This window comes from Parasteatoda tepidariorum, chromosome 1, assembly GCF_982258835.1.
Source record: "Parasteatoda tepidariorum strain Cologne lab strain chromosome 1, Ptep-v5.0, whole genome shotgun sequence".
Taxonomy (NCBI): Eukaryota; Metazoa; Arthropoda; class Arachnida; order Araneae; family Theridiidae; genus Parasteatoda; species Parasteatoda tepidariorum.
Window position 1 is genome coordinate 70,445,810 of NC_141755.1, and position 17,164 is coordinate 70,462,973.

General features: G+C 30.0%; 1 protein-coding gene across 3 annotated transcripts; it reads left to right on the forward strand.

Annotated features, from left to right (window-relative positions):
* The first annotated feature begins 2,485 nt into the window (after window positions 1-2,485).
* Window positions 2,486-16,346, forward strand: LOC107456215 (monocarboxylate transporter 12). Of its 3 annotated transcripts, none has more exons than XM_043045950.3 (6): window positions 2,486-2,627; window positions 7,557-7,799; window positions 8,858-9,001; window positions 10,660-11,270; window positions 12,590-13,172; window positions 15,767-16,346. In XM_043045950.3, exons 2-6 carry the CDS (start codon window positions 7,604-7,606, stop codon window positions 15,907-15,909), a joined length of 1,677 nt encoding a protein of 558 aa, XP_042901884.2. In that variant the 5' UTR covers window positions 2,486-2,627; window positions 7,557-7,603; the 3' UTR covers window positions 15,910-16,346. The 3 variants fall into 3 exon arrangements, with proteins under 3 accessions (XP_042901884.2, XP_042901882.2, XP_042901883.2); XM_043045948.2 differs by lacking the exon at window positions 2,486-2,627 and adding an exon at window positions 6,186-6,457; XM_043045949.3 differs by lacking the exon at window positions 2,486-2,627 and adding an exon at window positions 6,186-6,457 and having other exon boundaries at window positions 7,562-7,799.
* The last annotated feature ends 818 nt before the right edge of the window (window positions 16,347-17,164 follow it).

Genomic DNA, 17,164 nt, shown 5'->3' on the forward strand with positions numbered 1-17,164 from the left:
GCTTTAAAAATTGTGTGAGTTAATCTTAATCATGTTTTTTAAAATTTCAATGCAACATTTCCTTGCCTTTTAAGCATTGGAGAAATTAGATTCGACTTATTCAAAGATTTCGATAGCCTAGTTAAAGAAAGCTCCAATTAAATTTAATGACAAAATTGAGATGCATAAATGTCTCATTATTTAGATTAGAGCATTGATCACTTATCGAAACAATTCCTTACCAATGATTAAGGTAATTGTAATTTTAACCATTCATTGAGAGCTGCTATTGATTGCAAAGAAAATTAGAAATTATATGACATTAAGTTTCTCATTATTCAAACTAACTTAATGAGTAAAATGTAATGAAAGAGAAAAGTGATGTACAGGAAATTTCGTATTCTTAAGCTTTGATCAAATGGGAAAGCATAGTATTTGTATTTCTGTTAAAGAAGCTTATTTTTGTATTCCATGGAAGTAAAAAATGTATTTTGTTTTGAAGAAAAAAGTTTTCAAAAAAAATTTCGGGAATATCTATTAAGGATTATGTAGAAAATTTGTAAGGTAAGTAAAGTTATAAAATTTTTTGTTCTATTGAAAGGAACGCAATCTTCACCTAATTGATTTTTTTTCACTAAAAATTAAATGAATATAAAAGTGCTGAAAAATTATAAACAATTATAATTTTAAAGTTTATATGCTTAACTATTTATTTTAAATTTAAACTTATTTCTGTATTACACTTATAATTTTTATAAACTGTATCATTTTTTAATTTTTTTGAGGCGAACGAAGTAATTAATTTATCTACAATATTTCCTTTGAAATTTTTTAAAATTTTTGAAGCATTATTAACCGATATTAATCGGTTAAATTTGCTGCAACCATAATATGATATCAAGTTAAATCATATTATCGTACTTCTTTACCTAAAAAAATATGTGGTTACAACTACCAGAATATCGTTAAATTTACCGTATTTCTGACTCTATGGGAACACCAAAAAACTGGGTAATTTTTACCGAAGAGCTTTGGTAAAGATTTTGGTTGAATAAAGCATAAAATATAGTCTTATAATCTGTGATAAAATTTAGTAAATAAGGCAAAATTTTGTAATTTTAGAATGATACTTTAAAGCATGGCATAAAAGCCAGTTATTCTGTTAAACTTACCCTTCTGTTTTGTGTTTTTACTAAATGTGTAGTAATACGAACGATAATTGTGAAAACTAGAATTTTCGGTAAACTGTTACCATATAAATAGAAAAAAGTACCAAAATGAATCAGTTTATAAACAACATATATTTTGATTTTATTACCAGAATTACGTTTTTTTTTAAACTCTAAATGTAATTACCATACAATACCGGAATTTTACCAGAATTTCTTTTCTCCGTGTTGATAGCGTGATAGATTCAACTGGACCGGAAACCGTTTAATTTAACACCTTGTTAAGATTGCAGCACAATTTTCATTCTATAGATACATAAGTCATTTATAATAACAATAACAACAACAATAATAATAATAATAATAATTATTATTATTATTATTATTACATAGTCATACATAAGTTCTTTAGATACATTTAGTTACATGAGTCAATATTTAGATACATTTAGATACATACTTTACCAAAATTTCTTTTCTCCGTGTTGATAGCGCGATAGATTCAACTGGACCGGAAACCGTTTAATTTAACACCTTGTTAAGATTGCAGCACAATTTTCATTCTATAGATACATAAATCATTTATAATAACAATAACAACAACAACAATAATAATAATAATAATTATTATTATTATTATTACATAGTCATACATAAGTTCTTTAGATACATTTAGATACATGAGTCAATATTTAGATACATTTAGATACATACTTTACCAAAATTTCTTTTCTCCGTGTTGATAGCGCGATAGATTCAACTTGTCCGGAAACCGTTTAAGTTAACAGCTTATTAAGATAGCAGCAAAATTTTCATTCTATAGATACATAAAGATACATAAGTCATTTATAATAATAACAACAACAATAATAATAATAATAATTATTATTATTATTAGATAGTCATACATAAGTTCTTTGGATGCATTTAGATACATAAGTCAAATATGTTTTATGACCGCCTAAAGCAAGCTAAAAGCTTTCGTTATCCTTATAAATTAAATTTTCAATGTGTCACCCATAACGTTTTATTTTAACTGGAATCATATATAATAATAATTAACTGTTCATGACTTCTTATAAATATGTGTACTAAAGTCATACAATTTGGTTTAATTTTTTCTAAAACAATTAATTGTTCTAAAATATTTATAACTGTTTTTACTAAAAACATATAGAATAAAACGTGAAATTGAATAAAGCTGCTCAAATAATGACTCAAAAATGGACATTAATATTCAATTTTATGCAACTATTTGAATTTCATTCACGTTATTCCACATAGTCCTGTCTTCAGTCAGATTAAATCATGTAGGTTGGATCAATTTATTCCTTTAATTAAAGTTAAAAGACTCTAAATGAGAAAATCGTTACATTTTCTTTAACCTGCTGCAGAATCATGAATCGATAAATTCTAGTGCATTCAGAAATCAATCGATAATTCTCGTGCAAGCTATATAGATCCTTGTCGGCAGATTAAGTAAGTTACAAATACATAAATTCTTTTTTTATGCATCAATGTCTTTTACTATCATAGATGTCAATAAGCAGATGAACAACTGATAATTGCTTAAATTGACTTAATTGAAATATCCTATAAACAGTGCGACGTAAGTGCGTCTTTTTTGCGAATAGTTTTAAGCGTTTACTGCATTAAAAACAAAAATGAATTCAGTTTTTTCTTTATTTTAGAAAATTTCAATATGAATGGTAAGATTTATTGTGCTTAACATCTAATCTCTCTTCCCCCTCTCTCTTTTTCTTTTCTTTCTTTTTAATAGAGGAGAGTGGGGTCAATTGTAACATTTCTTACTTAACTATTTTTAACTACCAAAAAATCCAATGGATTATTAGTATTAATTGACAGACGAGTAAAGTAGACTATCCTCTACTAGAAAAAAAAAACCTTATTTTAAATGTTATTATATTAGTTATTAACAATTTTTGACAGTCGTGCACTTGTTACAATTGTCCCCACTTACGGGATCAATTGTAACAGTTCATAAATTCAACTGAAACATAGTTAATTATACATATTATCATAGTTGTGATATATTATTTTATTGATCAAAATAGTAGTGATATTTTAGGAGTAAAAATAATAATGAGCAGAGACCTAAAGGGTTAAGCTTTTAACTTTAAGAGGTTAAAAATTTGAATTTATGCTGTGAAAGGTGACAAATAAAATAATGCACATGCAACATAATATAAATGATATAGGAAACTATTGGTGGTTCTTAAAGAGTTGAGTAATGGTTTGTAAACATAAGATTATTTATTTTCAGCTGTTACAATCGTCCCTTTACTTATTGTTACAATCGTCCCCAAGACACCATTTCAGCTTCATTTGTTAAGAACAATGCTAGTTAATTAACGAAACTAATCATTTTTTTTGAAATGTTAATTTAGGTGTCCACTTACATATTCGGTTGATAATTTTTATTTGTTTAAACAAAATTACTTTGTTACAATATAATATTCTAATACCAAAAAATGTACTTACGTAGCGTGAAAATATCTTTTGTGATGTAACTCTTACAAAAGTACATAAAAATGGTTGCCAGCAGGGGTGTACATGTAGATTTGTTAAATACACCTTGTGCGCCACCTAGGAACCAAATCTAGAACCCGACACTCGAAATTTTTGCCCTGTTACAATCGACCCCACTCTCCCCTACTTTAAGCATCAAGTCAAACGCGAGCTTATAAAATAAAGACCTCGAGAAAGAAGAATGAATCTTTTTGTAAGATTGAATTAATACTCAATTATAGTCAATGTTTAAATAAATATTAAAATTGTAATGACATTTGAACAATTGGAAGAAAAAAAAATTATATTGAGTTCATAAATAGCTCTTTTAGCATATCAAATTGCACTTCAGTAGTTGCTTATTAGCGGGCTGCAGAGCAGCCGGCATTGTAGTTTTTACTGCAATTTCAACAGTTAATATTTCTTGGAGTAATTATTTAATGCTAATTTTTTTTATTCCATTGTACTCCCTGTTAATGATTTTGCACACCATCCTAATTTCAAATTCCTAAGTCTTACCGTTTTTGCGCTGTAAAATAAAATGTAACGCAAAGCTGAGTATTCAAAATAGTGGTGGGGGCAACGTCGCTTATAAGTTCTATAAATTAATTATTATTGAATGCTAATTTTTTTTTATTCCATTGTACTCCCTGTTTATGATTTTACTCACCTTCCCAATTTCAAATTTCTAAGTCTTACCGTTTTTTGCACTGTAAAATAAAGTGTAACATAAAGCTGAGTATTCAAAAGAGTGGTGGGGGCAACGTCGCTTATAAGTTCTATAAATTAATTATTATTGAATGCTAATTTTTTTTTAATTCCATTGTACTCCCTGTTAATGATTTTGCACACCATCCTAATTTCAAATTCCTAAGTCTTACCGTTTTTGCGCTGTAAAATAAAATGTAACGCAAAGCTGAGTATTCAAAATAGTGGTGGGGGCAACGTCGCTTATAAGTTCTATAAATTAATTATTATTGAATGCTAATTTTTTTTTATTCCATTGTACTCCCTGTTTATGATTTTACACACCTTCCCAATTTCAAATTTTTAAGTCTTACCGTTTTTGCGATGTAAAATAAAATGTAACGTAAAGCTGAATATTCAATATAGCGGTGGGGGCAGCGTCGCTTATAAATTCCATAAATTAATTCTTTTAATTCTAAAATAAGAGAAGTAAATAAGAAAAAGTAGCAAAGAAAAGAAAATCAAGCTACTTCTATCCCCTTAAAAAAAATTTTCAACGAGAGATTTAAAGATTTCACCGCATATTTATTTATGCGTATAAAGAAACGTCATATCATTATGCCATCAGAAACTATTAATTCAGAATCGTTAAACATTAAACTTAAAAATTTTAGATTTTTCTAAATTTTGAAGCCTTTTTAAGTGAAGTTTGATTTTCATGTAAATCAGAAATTTATTTCATTCACTTTTTTCCAATGCCCACTAGATTGAAACTGAAATACTAGATTGACATGATCTTAAATAATTAAGTCTGAGACTGACGTCATTCAGACACCAGTAGGGCAGATTTGTAGGTCACTCTTTCAGAGGTACCATATGAGGTGGGCCAGCGTTGCTCCCACAGTAAGGACAGATAGCACAGAGAATGAAAGAACATCAATGCCTTCTCCGGGGTTCCTATCCGGGAACTTTCCGGTGTAAGCTCAGCTTCCTAACTACAACTTAATTCATTCAACGAAAATAAAATTTCAATAATGGAATTGTCGTTAAGGAGTAATTTTGACAGTGTTCAGAGTTATTTAAGATAAATCGCTGTGCAGCATAATATTAACCCCTTCCTTTTCGCTCCCGTGAAAATGACGGGGTGAGGTTTTGCCATCTATTTCTCGCTCCCGTCATATTTCCGAACTGGAATGTTCAGTAGTTACGCGCCAATAAGAATAAAACTAATTCATTTCTTTTGCCCGGAAAACATTTTATTTCTCATTTTTCACACCAGATGGCAGTACTAGGATATTTTTAAGGTAATTGTAGATAGTTAGTTTATTTTAAACTAGATGTCAGCACTAATCAACTACGCATATTTGTGATATGATAAAAAAAATTCACTTTTATGACCGTTTTATTGAAAATTAACCGATCGTTAAGGGGTTAACAGTGCTCAGAGTTACTGAAGATAGTTCACTGCGTAACTTTAATAGCGTTCAGAGTTATTTAAGATAGTTGACTGAGCAATTTCAACCGTGTTCAGAGAAATTTAAGATAATTTACTGCATAATTTTCTGGTACGGATTCCGAATTAAGTCTACTCAGCTTTTTCTTCCACAGCACAGCAGTTAGAGGAAAAAACATTAATTTTTTTTGTTGGTAGTCAAGATCCAAGGTTAAGATTTAAACTTTATTACCTCAAAATGTCATGTTTTCTGAACCACAGTGAAAATCTTATTGTCAACTGATTTAAATAAGAATAATCTTGACAACCTAAATCCGTTACTCCAACGTTCCTTGTACAAAATAGTGTTTTTTTTTTATCTCTTTTCAGAAGGTCAGTAAAGATAATTTATTTCGGTTGGAATAAAATACAAATTGTGTTATTTTCCAAAAATATACATATATATTTTAAAGTCTTCGCCCGTGTTTTACATGAATTTTATAATTTATTCTTTTCTTTTGAATCTAATTTGGTTAAGGAATGTGTTGTCTAAATTGTTTCGATAGCTTTTGATTGTGCATATATTGCTGGCTTAAATCTATTAATTTTTAAAAGCAAATGTTTTTAACCATTTGAAAAGGCTCTCGGTATAAAGAATACGGTGAGTTCATATTATTACGCATATATCTCGTTGTTAATTAAACTTTGGGTGGTAAGACTACTTATTCTTCAATAGAATTGAAAAAATAGTATGCAAAGTTTTTTAGCGTTTCTTAGCTTTTGATTTCCTTTTAAGAATATAGAGTAAGAAAACTATCTTGTAAGAAAAATAACATGTTAGACAAGCAATTAAATTTAATTTTAAAATGTTTCAACCATTTAAATAATTTAAATAAAATAGTTTAAATTTTATATTAATTATAGATTGTTAACAGGTTCTGAAATTATTTTTAAAAAGGGATGCCCTCTGATCAGTATTATTTATTTTTCTAGTTGATTTAAATTGAATTTTTTCTTAGATTTTTTCTTTAAATCATCTTTCTTTCATGCTTGAATTATAAACCATTAGCAAAAATAAATTATTGTACTAAATCAAATTATTTTAAAAAACGTCAAAGTAACGACTTTTAAAAAAAATTGATCATTCAGAAACTATTATACCAATTACGTTCAAATTTTGCATTGCGTCATTGAATATTACAATCCTCAAAATGCTGTAAAAGATTGTATACCTTACAATTCACTTTTTCCGAATATTTTTAAATAAAGTAATAAAAATTAATTAATAGTTATTAAAAATTTTTTGTCAGGAATTATAATTATTTAAACGAATTCTATAATTTTGGGTAAAAAGGTTTCAATTAGCTGAAAAAGTAAGTATCAGTCAAAAGGTAAAATTGACATTAAAGGGCTAAAACTATTGGAACCATATTTTCCATATTGCGGTTTTTTCACTGAAGATTTTAAGTATATTCTATTTTGAGTGACAAAAGTTTAAAACCATCAAGAAAAATACAGATGTATGTTTTTTCAGAGAAAATACGTATTTGAGTCTGATTTTGTCACTTTTAAAGTATCTTCCGCACTGATTAATTAGCATATTAAAAATGAGGCCATCAAACTACTCAGATTAAGTCCTATTACGTAAAAATTATTAGATTAAAAGTTATTAAAGATGTTCACTTTTCTTATTTTGCTCACTGTAGACCATGTAAAAAATAAAATTATGGAATAATTATTTTGTAATTCTTTTTTCTCAGCACAGAGCATTTATGTGTCTTTGTTAAACATTGGTTAAATAAAAAGAATGGTGAAAGACGAAAAGCCAGACAGTGCCAGGTCATGGGCCATTTGCCTGGCCGCTTGTGTCATCAATACCATGCTGTCCGGCATCAGTAGGACAACAGGATTGTTCTATGTAGCCCTCATTGAGACTTACGGCATATCTAGACTTCAAGCTAATCTTCCCTTCACAATGCGGAATGTAGTGCGGAATCTTGGCGGTAAAAAGCTCTAAATATGATCGTTAAATTCTTAATCATTGTTTATGATATTATAAATTAACTGCAATTTATAACAGTATATTAATGTAATTTACACCCAAGAAAATAATTGTAAAACGGTTAATAAGTTTAGCACCGATTTATATAATTTTATTTTAAAATATAGCAACTATATTCAACAACAAGGTAACTTTATAGAATTACGTTATATTAAAGAAACAACTCTTTTAGTTTTAAACTCCTAATTTAGAAAATAATCAAAATCAAAAACTTAAAAATGGCAGAGAAAAATAAGATAAATATATATTGCAAGTAAATAGCTTTAAATTAGGAATGCAAAAATATTACATGCTTGACAATATCTTGCTGGCTTTTATTAGTTTAAAGCCAATGATAGCCAAAAGAGGACATGGAAATTAAAGTGGGTAAACTGGATCCTACCATGTGATTTTCCCAGCCAATAAAAATGCACCAACAACAATAGAAAATTGTGTTACACAATCATGTTTTCATGTTATTTCAAGATAATAAAAACTTCAAAGGCTATATTCTAAACTTTAATTCATAATTTTAAAGGAAACTTCAAGAAACGGGAGGAGTTGGTAGAAATTAAAAATTCCATAGCAATCCGCTTAAAGCATACATGACGGAGCCTGAATTCATAGAAAAATAAAAAAAACAATGATATATATATATATATATATATATATATATATATATATATATATATATATATATATATATATATATATATATATATTAAAAGATGCATATAAAAATTGAAAACAAAATGCTATTTTTTTGACATATAAATTCAATTTTCACTTTATTTTTACTGTATCACCATATAAAAATATAAAATAACAATATACAAGATAGGGACTAATTCAAGTCACTGTATTTACTCCAAAAAGCTTTCCAGCAGTCAAATTACAAAAATTTGAGCATTCAAAATTTGCATTACTTCTAAATTCTGTACATCAGTTAAAATTGGCAGACAGTTATATATTTACATTATTTCCAAGCAGCTGATGAACATGACATTTTCATGATTTCAGGACCATTAGTGGGAGCGATTGGACAGCGTTATGGACCTCGGGAAGTGACGATAGTTGGAGGAGTCTCAGCCTCTCTAGGAATTCTTTTATGCGCTTTCGTCTCCGACATCACATGGATTACTGTGTTATGGGGTGGCATGCATGGTATGCAATTTTCTATCACATTTGTGATGGCAAAAAATTAAACCTTTGTCATTACACAGAAGAGTCTTGTTGTAAAACGTGTAATGTATGGGTGTTCCGTAATGGTAACCCTTCGTATATATTTTTGCAATTTTCGTCAGAAATGAAGTAAAAAATATGCACATTATCAAATTACATTTGATTGAGAGAAAGAATTTTTGGATTCTGACTAATCATTATTAATTTCAATGAAGGAAAATAAAGGATTAAAATAATTAAAAACGCGTTTATCTGAGAATGAAGCTCAAAGTTGATAGATACCAGAAGATGAGCGTCAAACTGATAGGTAGACAAACAGATCAACTATGTAAACAAACTGATTTTTGATTATTTTAATCCTTGCTATCCTATTCGCGACTTTAATAATGATTAATCATTGCTAGTAAAAGGTTTTGTTTTTTACTCGTGTGGGTATTGATTTATCATCCGTGATTTGTGTGCAATTTTGACTTCATTTTTTACAAGGATGACAAAAGTGTATTTTGTCGGTGGGGAGAACGAGAAACAGCTAATGACTGCTTCAGAAAAAAATGTTAATGAAAAAATTTTCCTAAATCTGGGGAGTATATAGTGAAATTAATCAAGTACATAATTAAAATAAACAAACCTAATTTATTTTCTAAGTGAAACTTAATGATATTCTTCGTCTATTGGGAAGCACCTTTTGATAATAAAGTTTATTAATACTAGATTGCCTAAAAAATTCATTTTGACTGCTTTTTCATTTGCAAAAAATGTACAAATAATAATGCATAAATTATTTTTTTCCAAGTAAAGTAATTTTTTTTATTGTTAATATTTACTGATAACTTGTCATATAACTGTAAATAATGTAAAAAATATTAAAAATTAATTAAGCAAATTTCTTTACGCATTAGTTATTCTTTCACAATGCAGTCACACATAGTGATTTTGACTGCTTTTGGGCAATATAGGTATATACTAAGTTTCAGTCTTTCTAGTGTTAAGTAAAGTTTATTAAAACTGTAATAGTTTTTTGCTATTTAAGCGTATCATTATATTTACTATTATTTGATTAACTATTTTTATTACTTATTGTTATTTTTATATCAAATATAATTTTTTATTTATTTGTGTGCTTTTAAAATAAAATAAGACAGTGAGAAATAGCTACGAATTACGAACTCTAAAGTACAACACGAAGTAAAATGCTTTAAAACCTAATTTTAGAATCGGTGCATTATTCATATTCAATATTTAATATGAACATTTTTATATTTTCAATAAACTAAGCTTCTTAAGGTATCAGAAATCCATAGAAGTATGACTTTGGAAATATGATATTTATTCAGAAATATGTTTCATTTTTCCTTAATTTGGTAAGGCCTGTTTTTTAAAATAAAGCAAAAAAGACAGTGAACTTTGATCAAATTTAATAAGCTTTCTTAATTTCATTGTGTTGTTAAAATGCCTTTTGTTTAGGAGTGTAGAGAAGCTTAAAAAGAAATTTTATAAGCATAGATATAATTGTTACAAAGGTGTATTGAATTAAGAATGTTATTGAATTTTTGATCACCATTTGAAAAATCATTTGGAGTCTGTATGTTTATAAATAATGCTGTTCTTAAATTGAACTAATTCAATTATTTTTAACCCAGGTCTTGGTGTTGCACTTGGAAACACTTTATTCCAAGTTATAGTTACCCAATACTTTCTCAAATATCGAGCTACAGCCTCTGGACTGGCTATTTCAGGTGCCTGCATCGGATCCTTTGTATTTCCATTGATTATAGAATATTCTTTGATGGAGTCAGGCTTGTCTGGAACATTCTTAATCACTGGAGCAATGATGATGCATGTCATACCAGCAGGCATCATGATGCAAGAACCACCTTGGATTAAAAGAGAAATAAAAACTTCTGAGAAGGCAGATAAAACCAAGCGCCAGGGCAACCCTCCTTCGAAATCTCAAAAGATTTCCACGAGTAAAACCATGGACAGTATTCAAGAGGAAGGCAATGCTTCAATACCCGTTGCCAAAACTGTAGCTGAAATTGGTGCGAAGGAAATGTTGCCAATGGCGATTTCATCAGGTGCAAATGCAGCTGGTAAAAGTACTACCTATATTGGAAACACACGCAATGACAGCGGCATCGATAATCCCAGTTTTGAAATGAGTGAAATGAAAGTGGAAAACCGAAACAGTAAAATCGATGAAGTGGAAAACTTTTCCTCTAAGATAGATTTAATTCCCACAGGTACTGAACAGGTACTTTGATATCTTCTTAATTCGTAATTTATATTTATTATATCTTAATTCGTAGTTTAATTCATTAGTAGACATACACTCGGTATCCACTTAGGTACAAATTGAACGGAAAATAAGTAATTAATTTTGTGCATCTTTTAAATGTAAGTATATGCTAAATATGTAAGGCTATGCAATAAACTATTTTAACAGTATTCTTACTTTGTTTAGCATTATTTAATCCACGAAAACTTACAATTTAAATCGAAAAAAAAAATCACTTTTTAGTGAGTTTATTTTTTACAATAAAGCACGTTTCTATAAAAAATTGTATTCCTAAGACGAATAGAATCTTGTGTCTATGGCTGCCAAAGATTATTGTGCTTTCTCTTAAATTTAATCATTATGATACAAATATTGAGTTGGATTTTTTTTTGTTCTGTATTGTTTTTTCAACGTAAATCATATAATGGGATACAAAATAAATTTCATAATTTGAGATCAAGAATACTGAACGTTTAAAAAAAAAATTCTTTAACCTTTCTTTACTACCTTTTTTTCTACTATTGTCAGGGTAAAATATTTTTGGGACATATTGTTTGATTTATGAAAAGAAATTTGTTTAGTTTATTATCTACAATTACTTTCATTTCTTGGACCATTTTTTTAGAGGGAAGGCTTGTAAAATTTTTCAAAAATTTTTTAAATTTTATTTTAAATAATTTTTTAAAAACGTCAATTTTTGTTTAAATAATAAGCAACCAAATAAATAGTGTTTAAGTGATTAAAAAAATAACGCGAATAGATAACTAATTTATAAATTCTGTGTTTATAATTTCAAATAACTCAAGAGAATGATCAAATGAAATAACCTATAACGTACGAAAGAAAATAGCACCCCCAGTGCTGGCCTCTCTTCTTGACCCTACGCTAATCTTAACTGTTTCCCACTTTTATAAAAATAAAGCCCTTCATTCTTATTTTTTGTATTTTCTGAAGTTATCAGAAGATGGCAGCACAAATCATAGGTGAGAAAACAGCTTCCTTTGGCCTTTTAATGTTAATGAAGTAGTGCGGATGTATTCTTCCCAGAGCCATAAAATGTGAAAACAAGTCTTACTTTCAATGATACTATGCAGTCAAATGGTGATAGATTTGTCTGTGCTTCTGTACTTATTAAAAGAGTTTGGACAGCAGTAATAAAAAAAAATTTCGCTAAAATTTTAAGTCATTTTGTTTTTTTCTAATAACCTCAAATTTTGTAGTTGAAACAATGTATGATTATAAATTCTACGAAGATCAAGCAAAATAATTGTAACTGAAATGATTCTCTTTTAAAGGTGCTTGATGCAGAAGCAAAAAGACCTGTGGTACGCACACGCACCATATCAATTGGAAGAGTAAGTATCACTATACCCGTTGAACCAGTTGGAGCTGTTCAGGAAACATCCATTTACAGAGGAATGATCAAACTCTGTCGTGATCCAATGTTCCATATGATCAGCTTATCTCTTGCCGCCTTTGCCATGTGTTTCGATCCTGCTATAACAGTAATTGTTGACTATTTAATGGACAAAGGCATGAAGGAGGATCTCGCCAAATACTTCATTAGTATGCTGGCTCTTGGCGATTTGTTCGGGAGATTATGTTTTGGTTGGGTGACAGATAAGAAATACATGTCGATTCCGAAATTCATGATGCTCCTTCAAGTGGTACAGGGTGTCTGCTTCCTACTTACTCCCATTTTTTATAGTTTTGATATCCTGATGACACTGATGATTGTGTACGGACTTACATCAGGAGCTGCATTAGTTATGTTTCCAATTTTAGTCGGAAAGTACTTGCAATCAGTTCAATCTCTTGCGATTGGATCAATTCAGTTCTTCAGTGGGATACTCTCCTTTGCTGTACCCCCAGTTATAGGTAAAGTATTCGATCCATAACTAAATATTATTAATATGAATATACGCTTTTTATCACTGGAAACCATCATAGCAATTGTTTTTCGCCTTTAAGTACATGCAGATATAAAACAATTTAATATCTATGAAAGGCTTAATTGATTATCTAATTGAAGGTTGACCAATAAGTTTCTAATTCTCGATAAATAAACTGAATTTTGAAATAAGAAGGGGTATTTCGAATCTTTAGAAATCAATCAAACATTAATTTTTTTTGAAACCAATATTTTTTTTTTATGTAATGGTATTGAATCCATATAAATTCTTCCTTCGTTAAAATAAAGTAAAACAAACCTATCGAAATGAAAACAATTGTTGCGTCCCGAATAAATAATCACCTTGAAAAGAAATGCAATGAGAACCAAACATAGATATTATGAAGCTTATAAACACATATTTACAAGGTGTGACTTGCTTCCGCTCCATCTGGAGAAAAAAAAACATCAAGTAAGTAAAAAAAAAATTTGTTGTTGTTGTGGCTTATCCTCCAAATGCCTGACGAAGCCACGCAAGGTTCACCAGACCGTTGACTCAGAAAATGTCCCAAACAGTTCAGTATATGTCCTCTGAGGAAAGTCCCAAACAGTTCAGGGTGTGTTCGGGAGAAGCCTGCTCAGTTTGACATTTGGAGCAGACCTCGAAGATTCTCCTGGCTTCGAAAAACGAGAGACAGTAATTGTTGTGACCGCTTGCTAATCTGGAAATTGTAGTTTTAGAAGCTCTGTCACAATTGAGGGTGAATGAAAAACCTGGCTCTTTGACCGCATACCAGTAATGGCAGGGAGAAATCTTTCATCCCTTCGAAATTTCAGAATAAACTATGGATTGGTGTTCTAAAAAGGTAAGTGTTGAAGAGGAAGGATTAGCGTGGTAACAGCCCTCCTTGGCCAGTCCATCCACCTGCTTATTGCCGTATATGTCAACAAGAAAAAAATATGCGTCAGATGGAAATCAAGCCACTTCTTATTATAGTCAAACTATCCACCACATTTTTACCTAACATAATATGTTGCATACAATTTATTAATCATGGGAGGACAAAAACCTCAATATTACGTCAAGTTTCAATGATTGCAGTCTCGAATTCTACCACAGACTGAAACTGCTACTCATACTGCCTTCACCTTTTCATCTTCGGTACAGAAATTACGAGAAAGGACAGGTCATTCACGACATGCACTCTATTGCTCATAAATCCTCACTATGACGATTTTGCAGCGTAAATTAAGGAATTCTCTTGTTTAAAAAATCCGACTTGGGTTGACGATTCTCGATTCAAATTCCGGTTGATGAGCTTATAGCGTTTTTTGGTAATCGGTAACCTTTATTCGGCTTGGGAGAAAGGCCAAAGGCTCCGTTAAGTTTGCCACCATGGTCGAAGCCTTCCCACAGCATTTAAGAGCCTCCACATTGTTGTCTAATTTTAGAATATTTTCTCGTTTTTTCTGCTCTACTGTTTCGTTTTATATGTCCCACAAAGTATTTTCCATGTAAAAAAAAATAGAAGTAGTCTTTGTTGGAAGTTATCTACAAGCAAAGGAAACTAGAAAAATGAATTCCGATAGTCCATTCAGTTTTGTGCGTTATTACAATAGTATGAGAAAAGAGAAGGATTTCTTCTCCATTTTCCAGCAAGGTGGAATCTTATTAACTGTGTTGGAAGGCTTCAGATATAGTGGTAAGCATAAAACAACCGCCGGCTGTATGAGGCTACCGATAATCAAAATATTCTAGAAATACATTTATTGCCCTTTTCAAGGTAAATTGGAGCCCCAAGGTAGATTTTCCAGCAGTATAATTACCTCCTTTACGTTTAAGGATCTTCAGAGTCTTGGTGTTTGGATAATAAGGTGAATTCCATGAACAGCTTGCCCTTTTATTTCCTTATATCTCTAAGAAAACGTAAGTTCTATCCTTAGTAGGGAAAAAAGAAACAGTTTCAGTTTGTGGCAGAATTGAAGGTTGCCATCATTGGAACCTGGCATGATATTGATGCTAATGTCCTTCAAGGTTCGGTAAATGATACACAACATCATGTATTTCAAGTCATAAACATGACTGATGCTTTTATATGTGACTTGACAGAAGTGACTTTATTTCGTTGGAACTCACTGTATGCCGAAGTAAGCAGTTCTTAATTCTCACAACGCATCGCAGTTGCCTAATACATTTACATACGAGATGAGAATCAAAGCGTTGTTGAGCAGTAGGCAATATGTGATGCGCAAAGAGCCTTAACTATTTCGTTTTCAACAACCACAGTCCAGTGTTCATCCCAATCTCTGTAAACAAAATTGTTTAACCAGTTGCAAATCTTAAGAAGTTCTGCTGGTTTCTTTCTGATGAGGAAAGTAGCAGTGTCTATATAAGTGTGGAAGGCGGTTTTTCTAAGTTGAAATAAATATTTAAAAAAAACATATTAACGTTTTGTATGAAGTTCGTAAATAGTTAACCGACTTCTGTTCAAGTTGAAATAGTCACGCCTTCTATGAAAGTCATATACCTGTAATTTGTTGTTGCTCTGTTTTTATTCTTAAAACTATTGTTTTGTTTCAGGTTATTTTCGAGATGAGGTGGGTTCGTACGATGGCATGTTTTACATAACCGGAGGATTGTCAGTAATTGTTGGTTTCTGTTGGCTATTTGAGCCTATGCTAATGAGGCTAAAGTCTAAAATGAATCCAGATGACATTGGATGATGAAATAGACATAATAGGATGATTAAATACTCTTCACAATTTATAGACTGCGATAAACACAAGGTGCCTTGTAATGACTGCTCTTAATACGTATTTTTTGGAATCAGAAAACATTGCTCATGTGTCAAAAATTAATATTTAAGTGATGAAAAATAAGAACGTCATTAAATTTTGAGCTCCATTTGAGTGTGGACTGCAAGGCGAAAGCATTCTGATTATACTAGATCATTAAACTGGCTTTTAATGATTTTTTTCCAGCATTTGCTTTTGATTGCCTTCGATACTGATTCTTCAGAGTTTTATAACATTTATTTTTTCATAATTTTAAGTATTTTTAACGTGATTTTTATAAATATTTTAAAATTGTACTTTAAAGGAAGTCGTTACAAAACACTCTGTATACTAAATAATGTTTTTAATAAATATCAGGAATTGTATATTTTTGTGTATACTTTTGTTTATATTTGTGCAGAACGAGTATCTATTATTTAATAAGGGATCTACAATCCGCTGTTAACTGTTCACAATCTTTGGAGTAATACACTCGTACAGTGAACATAACAGAAGTAATACACTCGTGTATAGACCAAGATAGTCAGGCATTTCGGCAGTGCTCGAACATCAAGCTTATAAGTCCTAAGTTATTGTGAAAGGTAATTTATAAGCACATGTTAGAGTTAAAACCTTAAATATATATTTATTTCTCGTTTATGAAATATACTGAGCTTATCAAATAGACACAGTGATTCAAATTTTTAAATGGAATTGAATTATGTCTACTCTTAATTAGAAACTATATCATACTGATGTTTGCCTGTTGTAGCTGACGTATTACCATACGTATTTAGCATAATATGTCAAAATAAGAACAATTATGCTTGCTTGTCAATAAATAAATATAAAGTAACAATTATAAACATGCAAGTGACATCAGCGTGCATACCGATTCTGACTAACCGTTGAAACGTGGCACTTGTTTATGTTACCAATAGCTGTTTTTGATATTCTGTTTTGAGTAAACTTAGCAAGTATCATATGAATTCTCTTCCATCTTATATGAATTCGTATTATATCAATTCTGACACATTCTACATTTTTTCATAAAAAGATTTTGTTTATCCCTTACTTAGAGCAAAGACAGACGCAAAACCACGTGGGCATAAACAAACTACCTATGCAACGATACATAAGCAAATAATAAATCCAGTTAAAATAAAAATTGTAGAAAAAAAAAGAATTATAATTTTTAGAAAAT

What these genes read in the sequence shown, in the direction of transcription:
- LOC107456215 (XM_043045950.3), top strand. Translation starts at nt 7,604, where the DNA reads ATGGTGAAAGACGAAAAGCCAGACAGTGCCAGGTCATGGGCCATTTGC. An exon ending in GTTATGGGGTGGCATGCATG is followed by an intron (nt 9,002 to 10,659) that starts GTATGCAATTTT and finishes TTTTTAACCCAG; the next exon opens with GTCTTGGTGTTGCACTTGGA. An exon ending in TGCTGTACCCCCAGTTATAG is followed by an intron (nt 13,173 to 15,766) that starts GTAAAGTATTCG and finishes GTTTTGTTTCAG; the next exon opens with GTTATTTTCGAGATGAGGTG.